The 16435-nt window shown below is 38.0% G+C and overlaps 3 protein-coding genes across 3 annotated transcripts; 1 reads left to right on the forward strand and 2 right to left on the reverse strand.

The window, feature by feature from the left end:
- Positions 1-681: 681 nt before the first annotated feature.
- GCK72_000614 (uncharacterized protein) lies at positions 682-2631 on the forward strand (the record flags this gene model as incomplete). The annotated part of the gene is made up of 10 exons (XM_003109149.2): positions 682-880; positions 932-1029; positions 1075-1331; positions 1379-1514; positions 1590-1659; positions 1707-1871; positions 1920-2044; positions 2092-2228; positions 2276-2453; positions 2503-2631. 10 exons carry the CDS (start codon positions 682-684, stop codon positions 2629-2631), a joined length of 1494 nt encoding a protein of 497 aa, XP_003109197.1.
- Positions 2632-3590: 959 nt separating this feature from the next.
- On the reverse strand, positions 3591-6269 carry GCK72_000615 (uncharacterized protein; the record flags this gene model as incomplete). The annotated part of the gene is made up of 4 exons (XM_003109330.2): positions 3591-3730; positions 4717-4846; positions 4896-4940; positions 6168-6269. The coding sequence occupies 4 exons, from the start codon at positions 6267-6269 to the stop codon at positions 3591-3593; spliced, it is 417 nt and encodes a 138-aa protein (XP_003109378.1).
- A 2454-nt stretch (positions 6270-8723) lies between these two features.
- Positions 8724-15430, reverse strand: GCK72_000616 (uncharacterized protein; the record flags this gene model as incomplete). The annotated part of the gene is made up of 12 exons (XM_053722585.1): positions 8724-8803; positions 9428-9567; positions 9617-9871; positions 10377-10460; positions 10509-10643; positions 10689-10775; positions 11826-11984; positions 12216-12305; positions 13515-13560; positions 13668-13745; positions 13794-13916; positions 15343-15430. 12 exons carry the CDS (start codon positions 15428-15430, stop codon positions 8724-8726), a joined length of 1365 nt encoding a protein of 454 aa, XP_053591230.1.
- Positions 15431-16435: the final 1005 nt, after the last annotated feature.

A 16435-nucleotide genomic window follows, 5' to 3' on the forward strand; every position in this document is an offset into this window, starting at 1 on the left:
CGGTGCACTGAAAACCGGTCTGGTGCCACATTGCATTCGCGCCCCGTCGTACACTGTAGTTTTTTTCGCGCGTTTTGTCATGCAAATTGCTTTGACGGCAACAGTTTGCTGCACCGACAAGTAACAGTCGATACAGCATCAACTTGACGATGGAGATGATGATTGTCGGTCATTTTTAGTGATCGCACCACATGCATACACACAAACAATGTTCTTTGTCTTTATTTCTCTGCGCACTCCTCGCTTCCTATACTGTTCTCTCTCTTTTTTCGCTAAATGTTCCCTTTCATTCTCTTTTCGCTTTACACACTTAACATACCCGAGAAAGTTGAACTATTGATGGTCATTTTTATTAGCATCGATGTCGTAATTTCCTGGTAATACATCAAAATTTTCCTTGTCCTCTCTCATCTTTTGGCAGATTTGCTGCCTAGCAACCTCTGCCAAGGGATTTATTTTGTGTTTCGTCCTCCTCTCGTCTTTTTTCTTTCTTTTTTGCCGTGATTCTTAATCCAATTTCGCATACTCCCAGCAATCATTTCAGTTTTCTTTTTTCCAGACGCATTATACACTAGTCAACATCCGAGTGTCTTAAACAATATTATAATCTTTGTCACATCCAGTGATTGAGAAGGGAAGAGAACCGAAAAACAACGAGAACAAGGGAGAACAAGTTGGAGGATGGTAATGGAAGTGGACGAACCAGCAGTTGCGGCAACGACATCCCAAAATGAGCAGCAGGAGGTGCAGCAGAATGACGTCGATATGGACACTTCTGAGGGACCAATCGAGCCGGATCAGACGTTCGAACCGGTAGACCAAATTACTTGGAAATTCAACCAGGTGAAAGGAAATATAGATGCCGATGTGCACACTGAAGGTAAGGCTTAATCCCCGCTGAAAACAGATAAACATGTCCCAATAGCTTCAGCTGATGTCATTTCGTGTGTGGAATTTTCACACGACGGTGAGTATTTGGCTACTGGAGACAAAGGAGGACGTGTAGTAATTTTTCAAAGAGATCAAAGCGTAAGTGTTCGAAGAAAACGTTTCAATAAAAATGTGAAATTTCAGGGGAAATACGTGAAAGGAGTTCGATCGAGGGAGTACAACGTGTATTCAACATTCCAATCTCATGAACCTGAATTTGATTACCTGAAATCGTTAGAAATTGATGAGAAAATTAATCAAATCAGGTGGCTGAAAAAGAAGAACGCAGCCAATTTCATCCTCTCTACAAATGACAAAACGATCAAGCTGTGGAAGATAAGTGAACGAGAACGCAAGATAGGAGATGATGCTTGGAACTTGCCGAGAACGAACAGAATCAAGTAAATTGTTTATTCAAAGAGAAATTAACCAATTTTATCGCTTGCAGCACGTCATCCTTCCGGGGGAAACTACAAATTCCGTCGATTGTACCTATGGAGTTGATAGTTGAAGCCAGCCCGCGACGGGTTTATGGAAATGCTCACACTTATCATGTCAACAGTATTTCAGTCAATTCTGATCAGGTAATATTGGAGTTTTGATTTCCTTGTTTGTATCTTAATCCGTTTTGTTTCAATAACTTAACAAACGCTTTTCAGGAAACATTCCTATCTGCCGATGATCTACGAGTAAACCTTTGGAATCTGGAAATAACTAATGAGTCTTTCAGTAAGTTTCTTTACAGCTTCTCTCTGAAATTCACTGATTTATTGCAGACATTGTCGACATAAAACCTGCCAATATGGAAGAGCTAACAGAAGTCATTACCGCCGCCGAATTCCATCCAACACAATGCAACTGGTTCGTTTACTCGTCATCAAAAGGATCGATTCGATTGTGTGACATGAGAGATCGTGCTCTTTGTGATGCATATGCTAAAAGTGAGCTGATTCTATAAGAAAACTCTATTTTGAACTATTGATTTTCAGTCTTCGAAGAACCAGAAGACCCACAATCCAGGTCTTTCTTCTCAGAGATTATTGCATCTGTGAGTGATGTCAAATTCTCGCATAATGGAAGATATTTGCTCACCAGAGACTATCTCACTGTGAAGGTAACACTGCTTTACTAGAAAACGAATACAATTCCGATCATTTACAGGTGTGGGATCTGAATATGGAGTCACAGCCAGTTGAGACATACCCAGTGCATAATTATCTCCGAACGAAGCTGTGTGCTCTTTACGAGAACGATTCGATTTTCGATAAGTTCGAATGTGATTGGAGTGGTGACGATAAGTAAGAGATATACATCGAGAATTTGTTGAATTTATGTTGATTTTCAGGCACATTCTCACCGGCTCTTATCACAATCTGTTCCGATCCTACGCTCGTGGTAATAATCAAGGAGATGCGAAGACATGGGAGGCCCGGCCGCAAGAAAATCACGCCACGCTTCGATCTCGATTCGTTGTTCCGTCCGCCAAGCGAAAGAGGAACAATCTGTCGTCGAGCGGTGAACAGGTATTTATTCAAATTGTACCTGAATTGTTGTAAATTTATCAAGTTCCAGACGGAGGAGGATCTATCATCAGACCAACTTCAATTCGATCGCAAAATATTGCACACTGCCTGGCATCCAAAGGATAATATCATTGCACTTGCCGCAACTAACAACCTCTACATCTTTTCTGATGTTTAAGTTTAAGTCTCTCATCGTCACTGCACTTGTTCCGTTTTCTCCAACAAACTCATATTCTTTCTTTCTCTTTTTTTCCCGTTTTTCTTTTCTTCATTTCATTTTCATTTATCACATTCATATAACTCTAAATATTTTTTTCGTATTTGTCTTCTTCCATATTTGTTTGAGTTTTCTCTCTCTCTCCAACCTTTTTCCCCCATCCCATTTTTCCCTTTTTCTTAGTCCTCTTGTCTACTTATTTCCAAAAAGAAACTTCATCGTGTGTTCAGTTTTCTTGTTTTTCTTTTCATATTCTTCGTCTTCATCATCATCAAAGTTTGGAAGTAAAACAGAAATATAGTTTCTTTTTAAAATGTTTTGATTTATATTGCGACTATATCTAGGTATTCTCTGCTCCCGGTTTGGACTAGAGTTGTGTTATTTTCTTTGTGCTCTCTCAATTTTCTCTTCTCTCTCTCCTCTCTCACTATCCTCTCATATCATTCTGGAATTACGTGGCACCCTATTATCTATCGTCTCCCCCTCGACTCCAGTGTTCTCTCTCCTTTTACATAACTTCTGTAGGCCCCATCCAATCATTTTTCCCAAATGTTTTCCCAAGGATGGTTTTTTCCTGTTAGATTCACCCCACTTTGTCAATTTCTTTGTCTCCTGTTTCGAAAGCGTGTGAAGGTATTATTCTCACCCTTGTTAGTCACTCTCACCCCCCTGTAATTTTGATTGAATTTTGCAAAAAGTTTGTAGAATCTAAATACCGTATAATTTCAGATTCACTTCCCTCTCCCTCTCCGTTCCCCGTTCAATTCTTCTTTGTCACAAAAATGCAAAAAACTTTCTTCTGACATAAAATATCCGTATCATCACTAATTTCTTCTTTGTAAAACCTTGTGGGTCTCCCTTCTCTTCCCTTTCCTTGACATAAATTTGTAAGCAATATTATTATATCTCTAAAACTCTTTTTATTTATTGAATGGAAATAGTCGACAAATGTACAAAAACAATAGGAAAAGTGTCAAATTCGTGGCGATGAGGATGGCAGTCGCGTGGCGGCGATACGTCTGACGGACCAGCACTTGGGCATCATACGACACTTTATAGACTGAAAAAATGAGAATAATTTCAGATTATTTTCAGAAATAGATGCACTTTGATTCATTCTTTATCCCTCGGGAAAATGTCATCTCTCTATACGAATTGAATCATAATCCAGTGGATATATTCATTTTTCATTATTCTAGAGAATCAGAATCCTCTTTTTCTCTCAAACAATTGCTATTATTGGATGAGAGAGAATCTCGAAAATAAGATAATCCGATGTTGAATAACACTTTTTGATTCAGGGGCTGGCGTCTCATTGGCGCGTTTTGAGAGATTCGGAAAATAACGAGGAGATGCAGACATTTCTAGCTTCGAAAAGTTCATTTTTAGACTCCGCCCATTCTTGAATGGTGAAGAAAGATGAGGAAAATTGAAGAGACACAGAGAAACTAATCTGATTATCAGTGGAGCGCTTTTTCTACAGCTTATATGCTCCGCCCACTTCTGCAATGATGCCGCACATTTCAGTTTTCTAGGTTTGGATTTCATATGCGTTGCGAACCAAATTTGGAGAAAAAACGCCATGTGAGAAAAGATAACGAAATATGAAGAAAAGAGAAAGAAGTGAAGAATTCCAGGTTATCAGTAGAGCGAGTGTGCAACAATTGCACCACACAAATATCTTAGTTATCTCCAGATTCTACAAAAGTTCAAAAATAACTGTTTTCGGTGGAGCACGTTTGCTCAACTCTTGCTTCTTTAATATTAGTTCTTACAACTACGCTCCACCGAAATGTCCATAAAAATGTCTCTGTTTCTCTGAGTCTCTCAATTTCACACACAATTTCCCTCGATTTCGGTAGAGCGCGGTTATAAGACGCGTGCCGTGCTAATACAAAAGGTTTTAGAACGTGTTCGGTGGAGCGCGTTTGCTCAACTCTTGCTTCTTTAATATCTTCTTCGAAAACAATTGATGAGATGGCCTAGAAACCCATCACTCCAAAAACTAGACCCCCTCCATCCACTGAATTCAGATGCTCTACTCACTATATCTCTTCGTCTTCTGAAGACGTGTTCCAGTCGCCTCTTCACGCCATTCATTGGCGACTCCCCGTGAAATTGTCGTTGTCCAAAGAGTATTTGATTCTTGTTGTTGTTCAACAATACCGTCCAACATCTGCAATTTCAGAGATATTTAATCGGAAGAGAAGTCTTCAAAAGCTTACTCGTCGCCCATCACTGCCATACGTTACTTGTGGTTTTCGCTTCTTCTGAAAATCAGGAAGATATGAGTTACAATAACTGGCGCGCCTTCGACGCGTTTCTGATACCAATCAAACCACGTTTTTGTCTGACATCAGACACCCTCTCCTCGTCTCTAATCAATTAACAAAGAACACTTGCAAAAAGACTAATTGATCAATGACGTCAAATGAGGAAGAAGATGGAATTGACTAGAAAAAAGTGAAGAGAGAGTTGCTAGATATATAAATAATAATTTTATTGTTTGTGATCACTGATGATTAATCATTTCATGAGGAGAGAGAGAGAGAGAGTGATCAATGGATTTTTATGGGAGAAATCAGTTTTTTGAATGGTAAGAAATTAAAAAAAAATTATCGCACTTTTGTGATCAGAACTGCTCTGAATCTGAACGAACTGACTACGAGATCGTCATTTTAAAACCAAACTACTAGCACGGCACGCTTCTTACAACCGCGCTCTACCGAAACAGAAGGCAATTAAGTTCGAAATTGAGAGACTCAGAGAAAAAGAGACATTTTTCAAGGGGATTTCGGTGGAGCGCAGATGTAAGAACTGGGTCGAGTTATTATCTCAACTCTGTTCTTTTGAAAAAAAGTAAATTCTCTAGAAGATTTCGGTGGAACAAAGGCAATTTTCTTACTGTATTGAAAAATGAAGTGTCAGATTTTTAGTAGACTTCCTTGTTCGAATTTTAAAATTATTTTGTGAACTTTTTACAACTTTGGGAAGTGGAAACTGAATTCTACTACGAAAAATTGAAAAATCGTGTCGCAGTATGTCTGTTTTATCCGGATGTCCACAATTTTGGAAAAAAAGACTTTTTATGGGAAAAACTCAAAAATTTTTAGTATTTCCTTCTGTCTGGCTGTGTGTCCTGGTGTCCAGATGTCTCGATTAAAAAAAATCTGGATATCCGGACACACCGACAGACATATGTGGGAAAATTTGACAATACGGTGGTGCATTATAGAAATTTCTGAGGGAACGAAAATTGCAAACTAAAAAAATGAAGATCTAAATTTCAGTAATTATTACAAGATCTTCATGTTCAAGATTTTTATATATCAAGCTTTAAACTCTTTTGAAATAAGAAAAATTTAGAGAAGCAGGAAGTAGAAGTATAAGAAGCAATAACTTGTTTGGAACCAGTTCTTGAATAGATTTGCAGCTATATTTTTATTCTTTTTCGCCTTTTAACCGCTCCCAAAACTCCAGATTCTTCCCATGCTTACCACGTCAAAAATCTTCGTCTCCACACCGTTCTCATCCTGTTTTCCCTGAGCAAACTCATCCAATTGTGACGGATCAATTGGAGAATTGAAGATGTTAATCATTCTCTGTAATTGTATTCAATTAGAGAAAACAAAACAATATACTCATAACAATAAGAAGTCGAAACAGAAGAGAGTGATGAAATGGAGAAGACGAATAGTGGGCGGGGCGAATCGATTCTCTTTTTCTCGTCTTCTCTTCAAATTGATTCCGCCAAAAACGGTGTCATATCAAATTAACATTTTTTGGGCGATAATTTGTCATCGATGGGGAAAAAGGAGGAGAGAAGAGAGAGATGGGTTTCGGGTATAGAATGAGTCAGAATCAATTAGAGATCGAAGAAATGTAAGAGACACGTGGCACCGCGTTTTGATCTGGGCGTTTACCATGTGATAGATCAGCTCGTTTTTATTATGGGTTGGCGGTAATTAAATTCACAATTAAAGTCAATTGAATAATCGGAAACAGAAAAAAGAATCTCTTCGGGGTGGTCTATTCTCCATTTTTGTTTATGAAACTTTTAATGAACAAGTTACTGATTAAGGTCATCAGATTGTTGACGTACTTATTTACAAGTTGACTATAATTGGAGGAAATGATACATATGTATGTAACATGTTCGGTTTTAATTGAGGAGTACTGTAGGTTTGATGGATGGAGAGACTGATTGGACTGCTGATTTTATGAACTTTCAAAGAACGAGATCATTATTTTCGATTTGATGGGTGGAAGTGACTAGACAGTGGAAATTTTGAATTAAGGCAATTTTGAATCTCAAAAAATCATGTTGGGTTCGTCCAAATCGCCGACGGCGCCCAGACTCAGCTGGTTCAAAAATAATGCAGAAAGGCAGAGACGTTGCCGTATAATTGGGAATGTCTAACTTTGGAAAGATGCAACAACCTAACGAATAATCTAAACTTTTTAAAATTAAAATATGTATTTAAAGGGAATCTAGATATTTATTTTTGTAATTGACTACTTTTTTGTACGAACTGTCCCAAAAGAGTTATTGATCGTCAAAGAAGGCTTAGTTCACGTGGGAAGGCAGCTATAAAGGGAAACGGTATGTATTATGTATTATTATCTTACAACCGCGCTCTACTGAAACCGAAGAAAATTGCGTGCAAAATTGAGAGACTCAGAGAAAAGGAGACATTTCACAAGGAGATTTCGGTGGAGCGAGGTTGCAAGAACTGTGCGAAGCTAATAACTCCGTGGGGGAGACTTAAAAAAAAAGAGTACAATTACGAAGTTTTTGGTTTAGATTTACATATTCTACAAAAATTGAAATTATTTCACAATACAAAAAAGTAGAAACGCATTTTCAATGCAGGTCATTTTCAACTAAAACTTTGAAAAATAAAAATAAACTTTGAGAGGAAGCTACGACGTTACGAGTGATCTTAGGTTTTGGATATGATGAAATACATATCAAGATCTATATTTTTGAAGTTGGTATTTTCTTGAACAAAATTGCCCAGGACAGTTCTCTACAGTACCGGTCAAAAATATGAACTTTGGGCGTTTTCAGTTGAAATTGTTCAACTTTGAGAGTGTGTCAAGGTAATTCTGATTGTCACTCCTAGTAGATTTTGAATGAAGCATACAGAACAAAGGTAGAACTTTATATTTGTAGTTGACGATTTTCTTGTACGAGCACTCCCTAGAGAGTTATGGTTATTTTAAAGGAGACAGCTCAAAAATCGCACTATTTTTCATGAAATTGGTCGATTTGAGGGAAAAATTACTTTCCGAAAAGATCGATATTATCTCAAAGATTTACGCTTTTGGTTAATAAAATTTCAAGAATCCTTACAAAATGGAATACAACTCGATATCGAAATATTAAAGGTTTCGGATTCAAGATTCCAAACAACACAACCCAGGATGAGAGCTGGTAACTAAAACCAAATTTTCAGAAGCAAAAAAACAATCAAAATCTCGTAAAAATACAGTTCTACAAAACTCTCTTATTTTCCAGAAGCTATTGTATTTCCAAACTTTTATACATATTTTCTAAAAATGACGAATAAAATTGGTCCCGTGCTTCTCCCCAATTCCACAATTCCTTCCACTTGTAAACATGTAATAAAAGAAAAAAGTGTTTTCTAAATTAATTTTTTCTCAATATAGAATACCTAGAAAAAAGAAAAGGGAATGAATACCATTGGAATGAATCATTCGAAAGAATTCTTTCATCTCCGTTTTTTTCTTTTTTTTTCTCCGTAGAAGGGTGTGGTCTCGAGAGATAGAACACAAGGTGTCAATGGTTTTTATTTTTCTGGTCACTTTTATCAGCGAGAAAGAGAAATAATTGAGAATATCAATTATGATGGCAAAAGCAATTTATTAGAGAAGGAGTGAAAATGGGCGGGACGAGTTGAAAAAAGAAAATGGAAAAGGAGATTTGAAAACCCTGCGATGGCAGTGAGATTATTATAGAAAGAATAGACGGGAGGGGAGAGATGGAAGAGTATTTAACAATTGAGAAAACTAGGCCATAGGGGATTCTTCTACTTGAACATCTTCTTGAATCGACGCAGTTTTCTCATCTTGAATCGTCTTCGTCGTTTTGATCCTTTGCCCCAGGCACCTGGAAAAAAGAGAGAATTTATGTTAAATTGAGATGAATTATGGGAGTCACAGATAGTTCAAAAGTTCCAGATCTCAGCGTCTCTCATCTCTCAGTTTGAAGGTTTAACTTTGACGGCGCATATCACAAGAATGAGTGGTGCTATCAAAAAGTTATCAACTGCAAAAATGTAGAGCGTAACATTGTGCATATTTTGATAGTTAATAACTTTTTGAAACTTCCGCCCGTTCTTGAGATACCGGCGCTGGAAGTGGAGACGCAGAGAAGGTAGAGCTTGTCGTTGTCTGCGCTCTCCATCTCAACTTCAAGCGTTTGTATCTCAAGAATGGGCGTTGCTAGCAAAACGTTGTAAACTACAAAAATGTAGAGCATAGAATTTTGCACGTTTTACAACTCAACAACATTTTGAAAGCGCCCCCCGTTTTTGAGATACAAGCACTTGAAGTTGAGAGGGTGGACAAAGATGAGGGCTAATTATCATTAGAATATTTTCAAGTTCAATAATTGCGATCTAAGTTTGACCTACTTAATTAACAAAAATGCTAAATATTTGCTATGTCATCAAGAAATTCTGCCAACTTTATCACTGTACCATTTCCAATTTCCGATTTCCCCTAAACTCACCAATAACAAAACTCTCAATTTCACAATGATTCTCTCCTCTCAAAATCTTAAAATATCCATCTTCTCCCCATTGAGTTCCCCATGAATTGGCACAAAGCCAGTATTTGATTGGTCGTCCAGTCGAGTGATCTACTCCCCATCTGGAAAATCAAATCTATTGACGAGAGAACCTCTTTTTCAATCACCAACCCCAAAACTCGAACAGAATGATATCCCTCTGCAACGGAAGATGCTCCTTTCTGAGCAGCCAGATCCGAGTGTTGATAGACTCCTCCAGCATACATAAAGAAGTCCTCGTGGACTACAAAAGTGGCTTGAACTGGTCCGTTGGTCATCAACTCCGTCTGAATATCCTCCTCACGACTCGACACTTTGTAGGGTGGAGTCATTTTGAAGGCGGTGCTGTCTTGATCTCCACTTGGACATCGGAGACCTTGACGGTTTCTGGAATTAGGGTTACTGTAGACTACGGTAGGTCAACAAATGGAACATTTGGTTTCTCAGAATTTTTTTTGCTCTGCTGTTTCGATTGAGCGCAATTGCAAACTCTGTTCAATCGGTAATTAACTCGAACTCTGAGGTTTGAAATTGAACTAAGGAATACGCTTTATTGCTAAATTTGAATATCCAATGCATTGCATAAATCGCGTTCTGATACTCCGTACTCGATTCGATATACTTTGTGCTCAATGAAAAATATGTGTTTTTCAAATTCTGCAATAGCGCTCTACTGCCCATACCACTTGGCCACTTTGATACTCTGAGAAACTCATTTGCAGTTACAGTACTACTACCGTGGCTACAGTATTAACGCGTAGAAGGCGCGCCAGCTACCTCTTCATGTAAAGATTACGGAAAATTTGTTTTAAAAATAGGATTTTGACCCCTTTGATACTTCTTTCGCCAGATTTTTTACCAGTCTCCACAACACCTTTTCCTCAAAACTCACGTATAATCTCTCTTCGGAATCAAACAATGTCCCGGCTCTCTACTTTGTCCGGAAACATATGGATAGCAGTGATCTCCAACGACTCTGAAATTCTTTTACTCCGTTTCCATGACTACTCGGAAACCTGCTTACCCCAACTTCCTGATGTACCACCATGCTCTATCCAAATACCCTCCTTCACACCCTTTCTGTCTATGTTGATTACAGGAAAGAAGCTGTTGAGATGAGAGAGATGCGTTGATTCTGCCTTCCGAGATGATTGAGAGTCTGGGAATTATGAATATAAATGAGGTTAAACACTGAAAAAGATACCGATCAGACGAGATTCCAGTCGTTGAAACCGCCCAACTGCTTCCACAATCTCCTTGATCTGCTACCGGATGGATGAGGTGTCCCCATCTGGAAAATATCAAATTCGGAGGATTCTGGTGCTTGTTGCCTGCTGTGTTTCCCAAATTTTAACAGTTTCCGGAGTATTCAGAGGAAAGGGTAATAGAATTCTTTAGTAAGGAGCTGAGGGGGTCTTTTACGACTACGCTTCCGGTTGAACATTTCGAAATCCATTTCACTTTTAAAATGCGGGTTGGCCTAGAAAAGAGAGCTAATCCCTCTGGTTTCTGATTTTAGAAATATTCGGAAATTGATTGTTTTTTGTTTTGCGGGTGTCAAATGTAGTTTTAGTTGGCATACAGCACTAACCATAAAGAATGCCACTTGCAGTTTTCATTGTCAACTTTGGTAGTCTGCCACGCCCTTACTTATCATCTCAAAACTTCAAGTTTTTAAAGAATGTGTAGATCAAAAGTAGAGCTTCATTTTTGTAGTTGATAACTTTTTTGTACAAACACTGCCTGAAAAGTGAGAGCTCTTCGAAGTGTGAAACTCGAAAATCGTTGCCCACCTTTGACATCCCGCCACTGCACCCTTTGTGGTTCGATCTTTTTGAATTTATTATGGTTTGTAGATCAAAAATCTAGCTCTACATTTTTGTGGTCAAACGTTTTTTGATAGCTATTCACGCCTTTGAGATACGCTTCTTTAAAGTTTGTAACTTGCAGCAAAAAGGGGAAAGAGACGCAGAGAAGCGAGACGTCCTCTTCTTTTCACACGCTCTCTCGCCAAGTTCTCTCGCCAAGGTAAGTTGGAAACTTTGAACGCTTATATCTTGAAAACGTGAAGAGCTATCAAAAAGTTGTCAACTACAAAAATAAAGCTCAATTTTTGATCTACAGACTCTATTAAAATTTAGGATTATGAAATAATCAGGGGGACCGTGGCACACTCACGAAGTTGACAATTTTTTTCAACTAAAAACGACATTCCTTGGTATTGAGCGGATACCTAGAGTCCGGTAGAGCGAGTTTTCTCATTCTTCTAGTTTTTCTGTGTCTTTTCCTGTTTTTCTCCAGTCCAACAGAGCGCACTTGCAACTCTCATTCTTCAACTCACTTATCTCTGGCATCGAAATGCTCGGGAAGCTCTCTCGGTTTGATCAAAATCTCGTTCATATTCTGTACAGATCTCTCCGGAAACAACGTTCCCAATCGATATTTAATTCCATCACTCAAACTTCGACCCCAAAATGTCGAATAGTTACGGGCAGTCCATCTGGAAGAAAGTGATACGGGGGTGATAATGGAGATAGGGAAAGAGAAGAAGATATTATGTAATTGAGAGGACACACGATGCGTCAGGAAGTGTGTCAAGATGTCCATTGATAACGATGATAAGTGATAATGGACAAATTCAGGAGAAAAGAGAGAAGAATTTAGAAATGAATTCAAAATGAGAAGAAACGATTATTGGTGGATTATAATTGAGGAGAACAGAGAGACTTACGAATATCTTCCGGTGTGAAGTTTCTCGAGAATATCTGGTTGGATGAGACACGCGGTACCGTCACATTTCCACATTCCATTTTGACAAGTGCTGGAAATAAAGTTATTCGAATGAGCTCAAGAAAGTTATCAATGGAGCAGATTGCAATTTTTTGAAAACGTGGCTTACTGCCTGTTCGTAGGGGTATATCTCGGTTCCAAAAGGAAATATCAAAAAGTTTTTAACAGACGAAATATAACTCAATGCTTATAAAACATTTCTTCAGTTGAAAAAAATTTCATATCTTCAAAGACAGCCGAGATAGGATGCTCCAAACTCTTGCTAGCGGATGCGCTTCTATTACAAGTTTGACGGTATTTTGTGAGGATGTCATGGAATCCAGAACTGTGTCATTGTTTTAATTTTAGAGTATGTGATAGAAAAGGTTAAGAGCTTCATTTTTGAAGTTGACAACTTTTTTTAAACGTTTATCCTGAAGAGATACTCGTAATAATCAAAACGCCCCTTGTCAGTTTTAAGAAATTTTTTTGTCATGCTATAACTTTCTGGGATGAGCTTATACAAAAAAGTTGCCAACTGCAAAAATGAAGAGCTATGTTTGATCTACAATATATCAAAAATTTAAAATTTCAGAACCATTTAGAACACCAGAACGCCTTCTCAAAGTTAGCAAAGTTCATGTTATCAATGGAGCGTATTTAATTCCAACAAAAATTGTTTATTTTTTGTAAAATTTTTATGTTGAATACGTTGAATAATGTTTCCCAGTGGCCAAAATCCCGTTTCTCTCAATTTTCAAAAACCGAAATCCGAAACGAAAAAAGTGTTTTCCGACCAATAAAAACTGCTACTTGAAAACGGCTAATTAGAAATTCAATGGCCTGGAACGCTTCTTATTTCTACTTTTTCGGAAAATGATTTGTTAAGCTTAGTCAGTAACTGCGCCCTACTGAAATTCAGTCTAAAGTTTAATTTCGGTGGATCGCGGTTGCAACTCTGCTCACAGAGTGTTTAAGAGTTGCGGTGGAGCGCGATTGCTAAAAAGTAATTTTTGAGTTTTTAACCCTAGAAACAGGTGGATAGGTATTTTCTGTCATGCTGGTTTCAAAATTTCTCGAAAATTTCAGAGAAATGAGATGTTTGGGTTTCAGAATTTCAGACTCATATGAAGTTGTTACTTTAGGTCAATTTTGAGAGGGAATAGGTTTTCTCTTCGAATATATACCATGAAATGAATTAAATATTGAAAATAAACAAGTTTTCAACAACTCATCCAACAATTTTCCATCCCCAACTTACCACTTTTCGCAATTCTTTTCCTTAGTTTCTCCGTCCATCGAGCAGCCTGAAAAGATGAAAAAAAGAACATTAGTTTGTATAATGTCTATCTTGTATCGTATATAAATCAAATAAAACCCATCGGGAACACTACAAAAAGCACAAAAAACCAACTTTCACCGTCGATTCTCTGGTCGTTTTGGATGTCTCTTCCGCGGCAAGTGGCCTCAAAGTCTGGACAGCAGTCGTTTCCTGAACGCATATTATTATGAAGTATTAGTTCTTCAGAAGAAAACGAACCTCCGTCCGGTCCACGATCACAGAACATGTCACAGTAACAGAGATGATCTCCAAGAATTGGGACGGTGCAGTCATCGTCACGGTTCTCACAGCAAGTATGGGTACGGGTGGAGCAGTAGTCACCTGGAAGATGTTTATTTTGTCGGTGGAGCGCGTTTGCATTCTAGATGACTTCATTTCAACTTTCCATTTCTTCCCTCAAACAAAAAGAAAAACCAAGTTTCGTTTTTTTTTCAAAACCTATCAATCAATATAGTGTCACCCCCCGAAATCAAGTTATCACCAAGACAATTCAAGGTTATTTATTTCTTCTTCGTACTTTCTGGGGTTACAACAATTTCCTCTTTTTTCTCTTTTTTGTGATGGAATTCGGAGGTATAGTTAGTGGGGAGATGGGAGGAAGAGGAGGAAACGGATAGAAACAGTTGGAAAAGTTGGAGAAATGATTATAAATGTGACAGCTGGAAGGTTATCAGCCGAATCCGAGTAATTAAAAAAATATAGTTGTTAGTAAGTAATCCGCCATCAACAAATTGTGAAGTTTGGCATCTAGACACCAAATCAAATTTGATAGTTTTGAAATGAAGAAAGATGACAGGAAGAGAAATTACTGGTTCAATAGAGATAGAGCTGACAAGGGAACCCCAAGACCATGCAAGTGCTTTTTTGGCTGAAATTTTTAGGATAGGTTAGGAATGATCTGAAAAGACCTTCCTAAAATTGTTGAGTTTCCCCCGACACTTTTAGCCGAGTTATGAGCTCTCAAAGTTTTTCCTTGATTTAATATAAGAAGACCCATTTTCTTTCTCGAAAATTCAAAAATTTCAGAATGATCTTTACAGATCATTCTTAACCTATCCTGAAAATTTCAGCTAAAAAGCACTTGCATGGTCTTGGGGTTCCCTTGAAAGAATTCTTGAAAATGTTTGAGTTTTAAGCTTGACTCAACGCACCGGAATAACTTGGAAACTGCTCTTCGAGCTTTCTTTTTAATAGATTCTACCCCTGACAGAAATTCACAAAATCTGAACTTGTTCCACTAATTTTCCTTTTTGTATTTCTAATTCTTCAAATCTAGATATTTAGTTTTATAGTTCATAGTTTTCTAGTAAAGACCCTCGCTAAAAAGTTGTGATTAAAGAAAAAACAAACACCCGCATTTAGAGTTTTTTATTCAATTGAGCATAACCTTTTCTGTAAAAAAACCTATTAACAAAAATGTCTATTTTATTCGGCTCTTCAATAAAAAACCGCGAAAAAGTAAGTTAGGATCCTTGACTCCTTTTGACTCCTTTTGCTGGAATTTCCCTTAAATCTTAAATTCCAATCTCCAAAATCTCAATATCAACTTTATTACGAAAATGTCAGAAACTTATCACAATTTCTCATCTTTTTGTTTACTTTTTTCTCTTTTTTCTTCCTAAAAACTCAAAAGATAAACAGAACGACAAGAGCACCTAAATCAAGGAGTCATCCATCAAATTGCCTCTTGGGACGTGACCCTCAGTGAGCACTGCTCCCAACCACCCAAAGAATTCAGATGACTTACCAGGAATTCCAAAGAATCCTCTCGACTGAATCGGAGCTATCAGAAGAGCACATATTAATAACAGGAAACTCAAAGAGTTGGGTGGCATGGTGCCGGTTTGAAAATGAAAAACAAACAGTTTTTGTTTCGTTTTTGTTCTTCTTCTTCTCTTCCTCTGGACACTCTCGTTGTCAGAGAAGGGGTCAGAGAGAAAAAGAGAAGACGTCGACGTCTTCTTCTTCGTCTTCTTCTTCCCCTCTCAAAGCCCCGCCCACTTTTTTCGTGTCTCTAGTTCTCTTTCTCTCTTCCGATATCATCATAATCATATCAGGAGAGAAAGAAAGACATCGGTTTCGAATCAACAAAAGAGGAAAAGAAACAAATTGAATTCTCTCGAGGAAATCCCAGAATATTTCCGCTCGGGGCACCACTTTTTAATTGGATTCTCTTCCGGAATGCGTCAGGATTTCAGAGAGAAAGTTTTGCTCGAATTGTGATAGCCCCCCAACAAGAAGTCTTTGTATCAATTGAGGTGTAAACGATGAAGGGAGAAACGATGATTGTGTTACACCTGACTTCATTGCAACACTACGACGGCTTCTCAATGATTTATGTGAAGACTATATGGGCGGACAAAAAAAAGGGATTTATGAAAAGAAGGAGAAGAAATGGAATGCTGGTTGGGAGTAGGGAGGAGGGGAAGGTTGAAAATGGGAACTCTGGAAATGCAAATTGGGAAATATGAAGCGGAATGAACAGAGCTAGAAGTGGTGGTGAGGTTAGGCTTCTCCAGAGCTGCCGTAGTTGGTGGCAGGAAAGTTGATGGTTGTGACTGTGAACCGAGTTAGACACTCCTTGTATGGATCCGCCAAGGTTTCATCCGTAGAATGGCAGAGAGTGAAAGATCGAGAGACGACTACTTCTGATGACTTCATCTGCTTTATATGCAAAGAATATAGAACGATCCTTATCAAAACCAGGTTGAGTTTAAGAGTGCACGTCCTGAACAGTATTGGTTTCAGTATGGTTGCTCACGGTTCACGTTTCAAGCAATTGTTAGAGTTCATTTTATTATTCTTTATTTTTTCGAGTGTATTATGTAATTCTGGCAATG

This window comes from Caenorhabditis remanei, chromosome I, assembly GCF_010183535.1.
Source record: "Caenorhabditis remanei strain PX506 chromosome I, whole genome shotgun sequence".
NCBI lineage: Eukaryota > Metazoa > Nematoda > Chromadorea > Rhabditida > Rhabditidae > Caenorhabditis > Caenorhabditis remanei.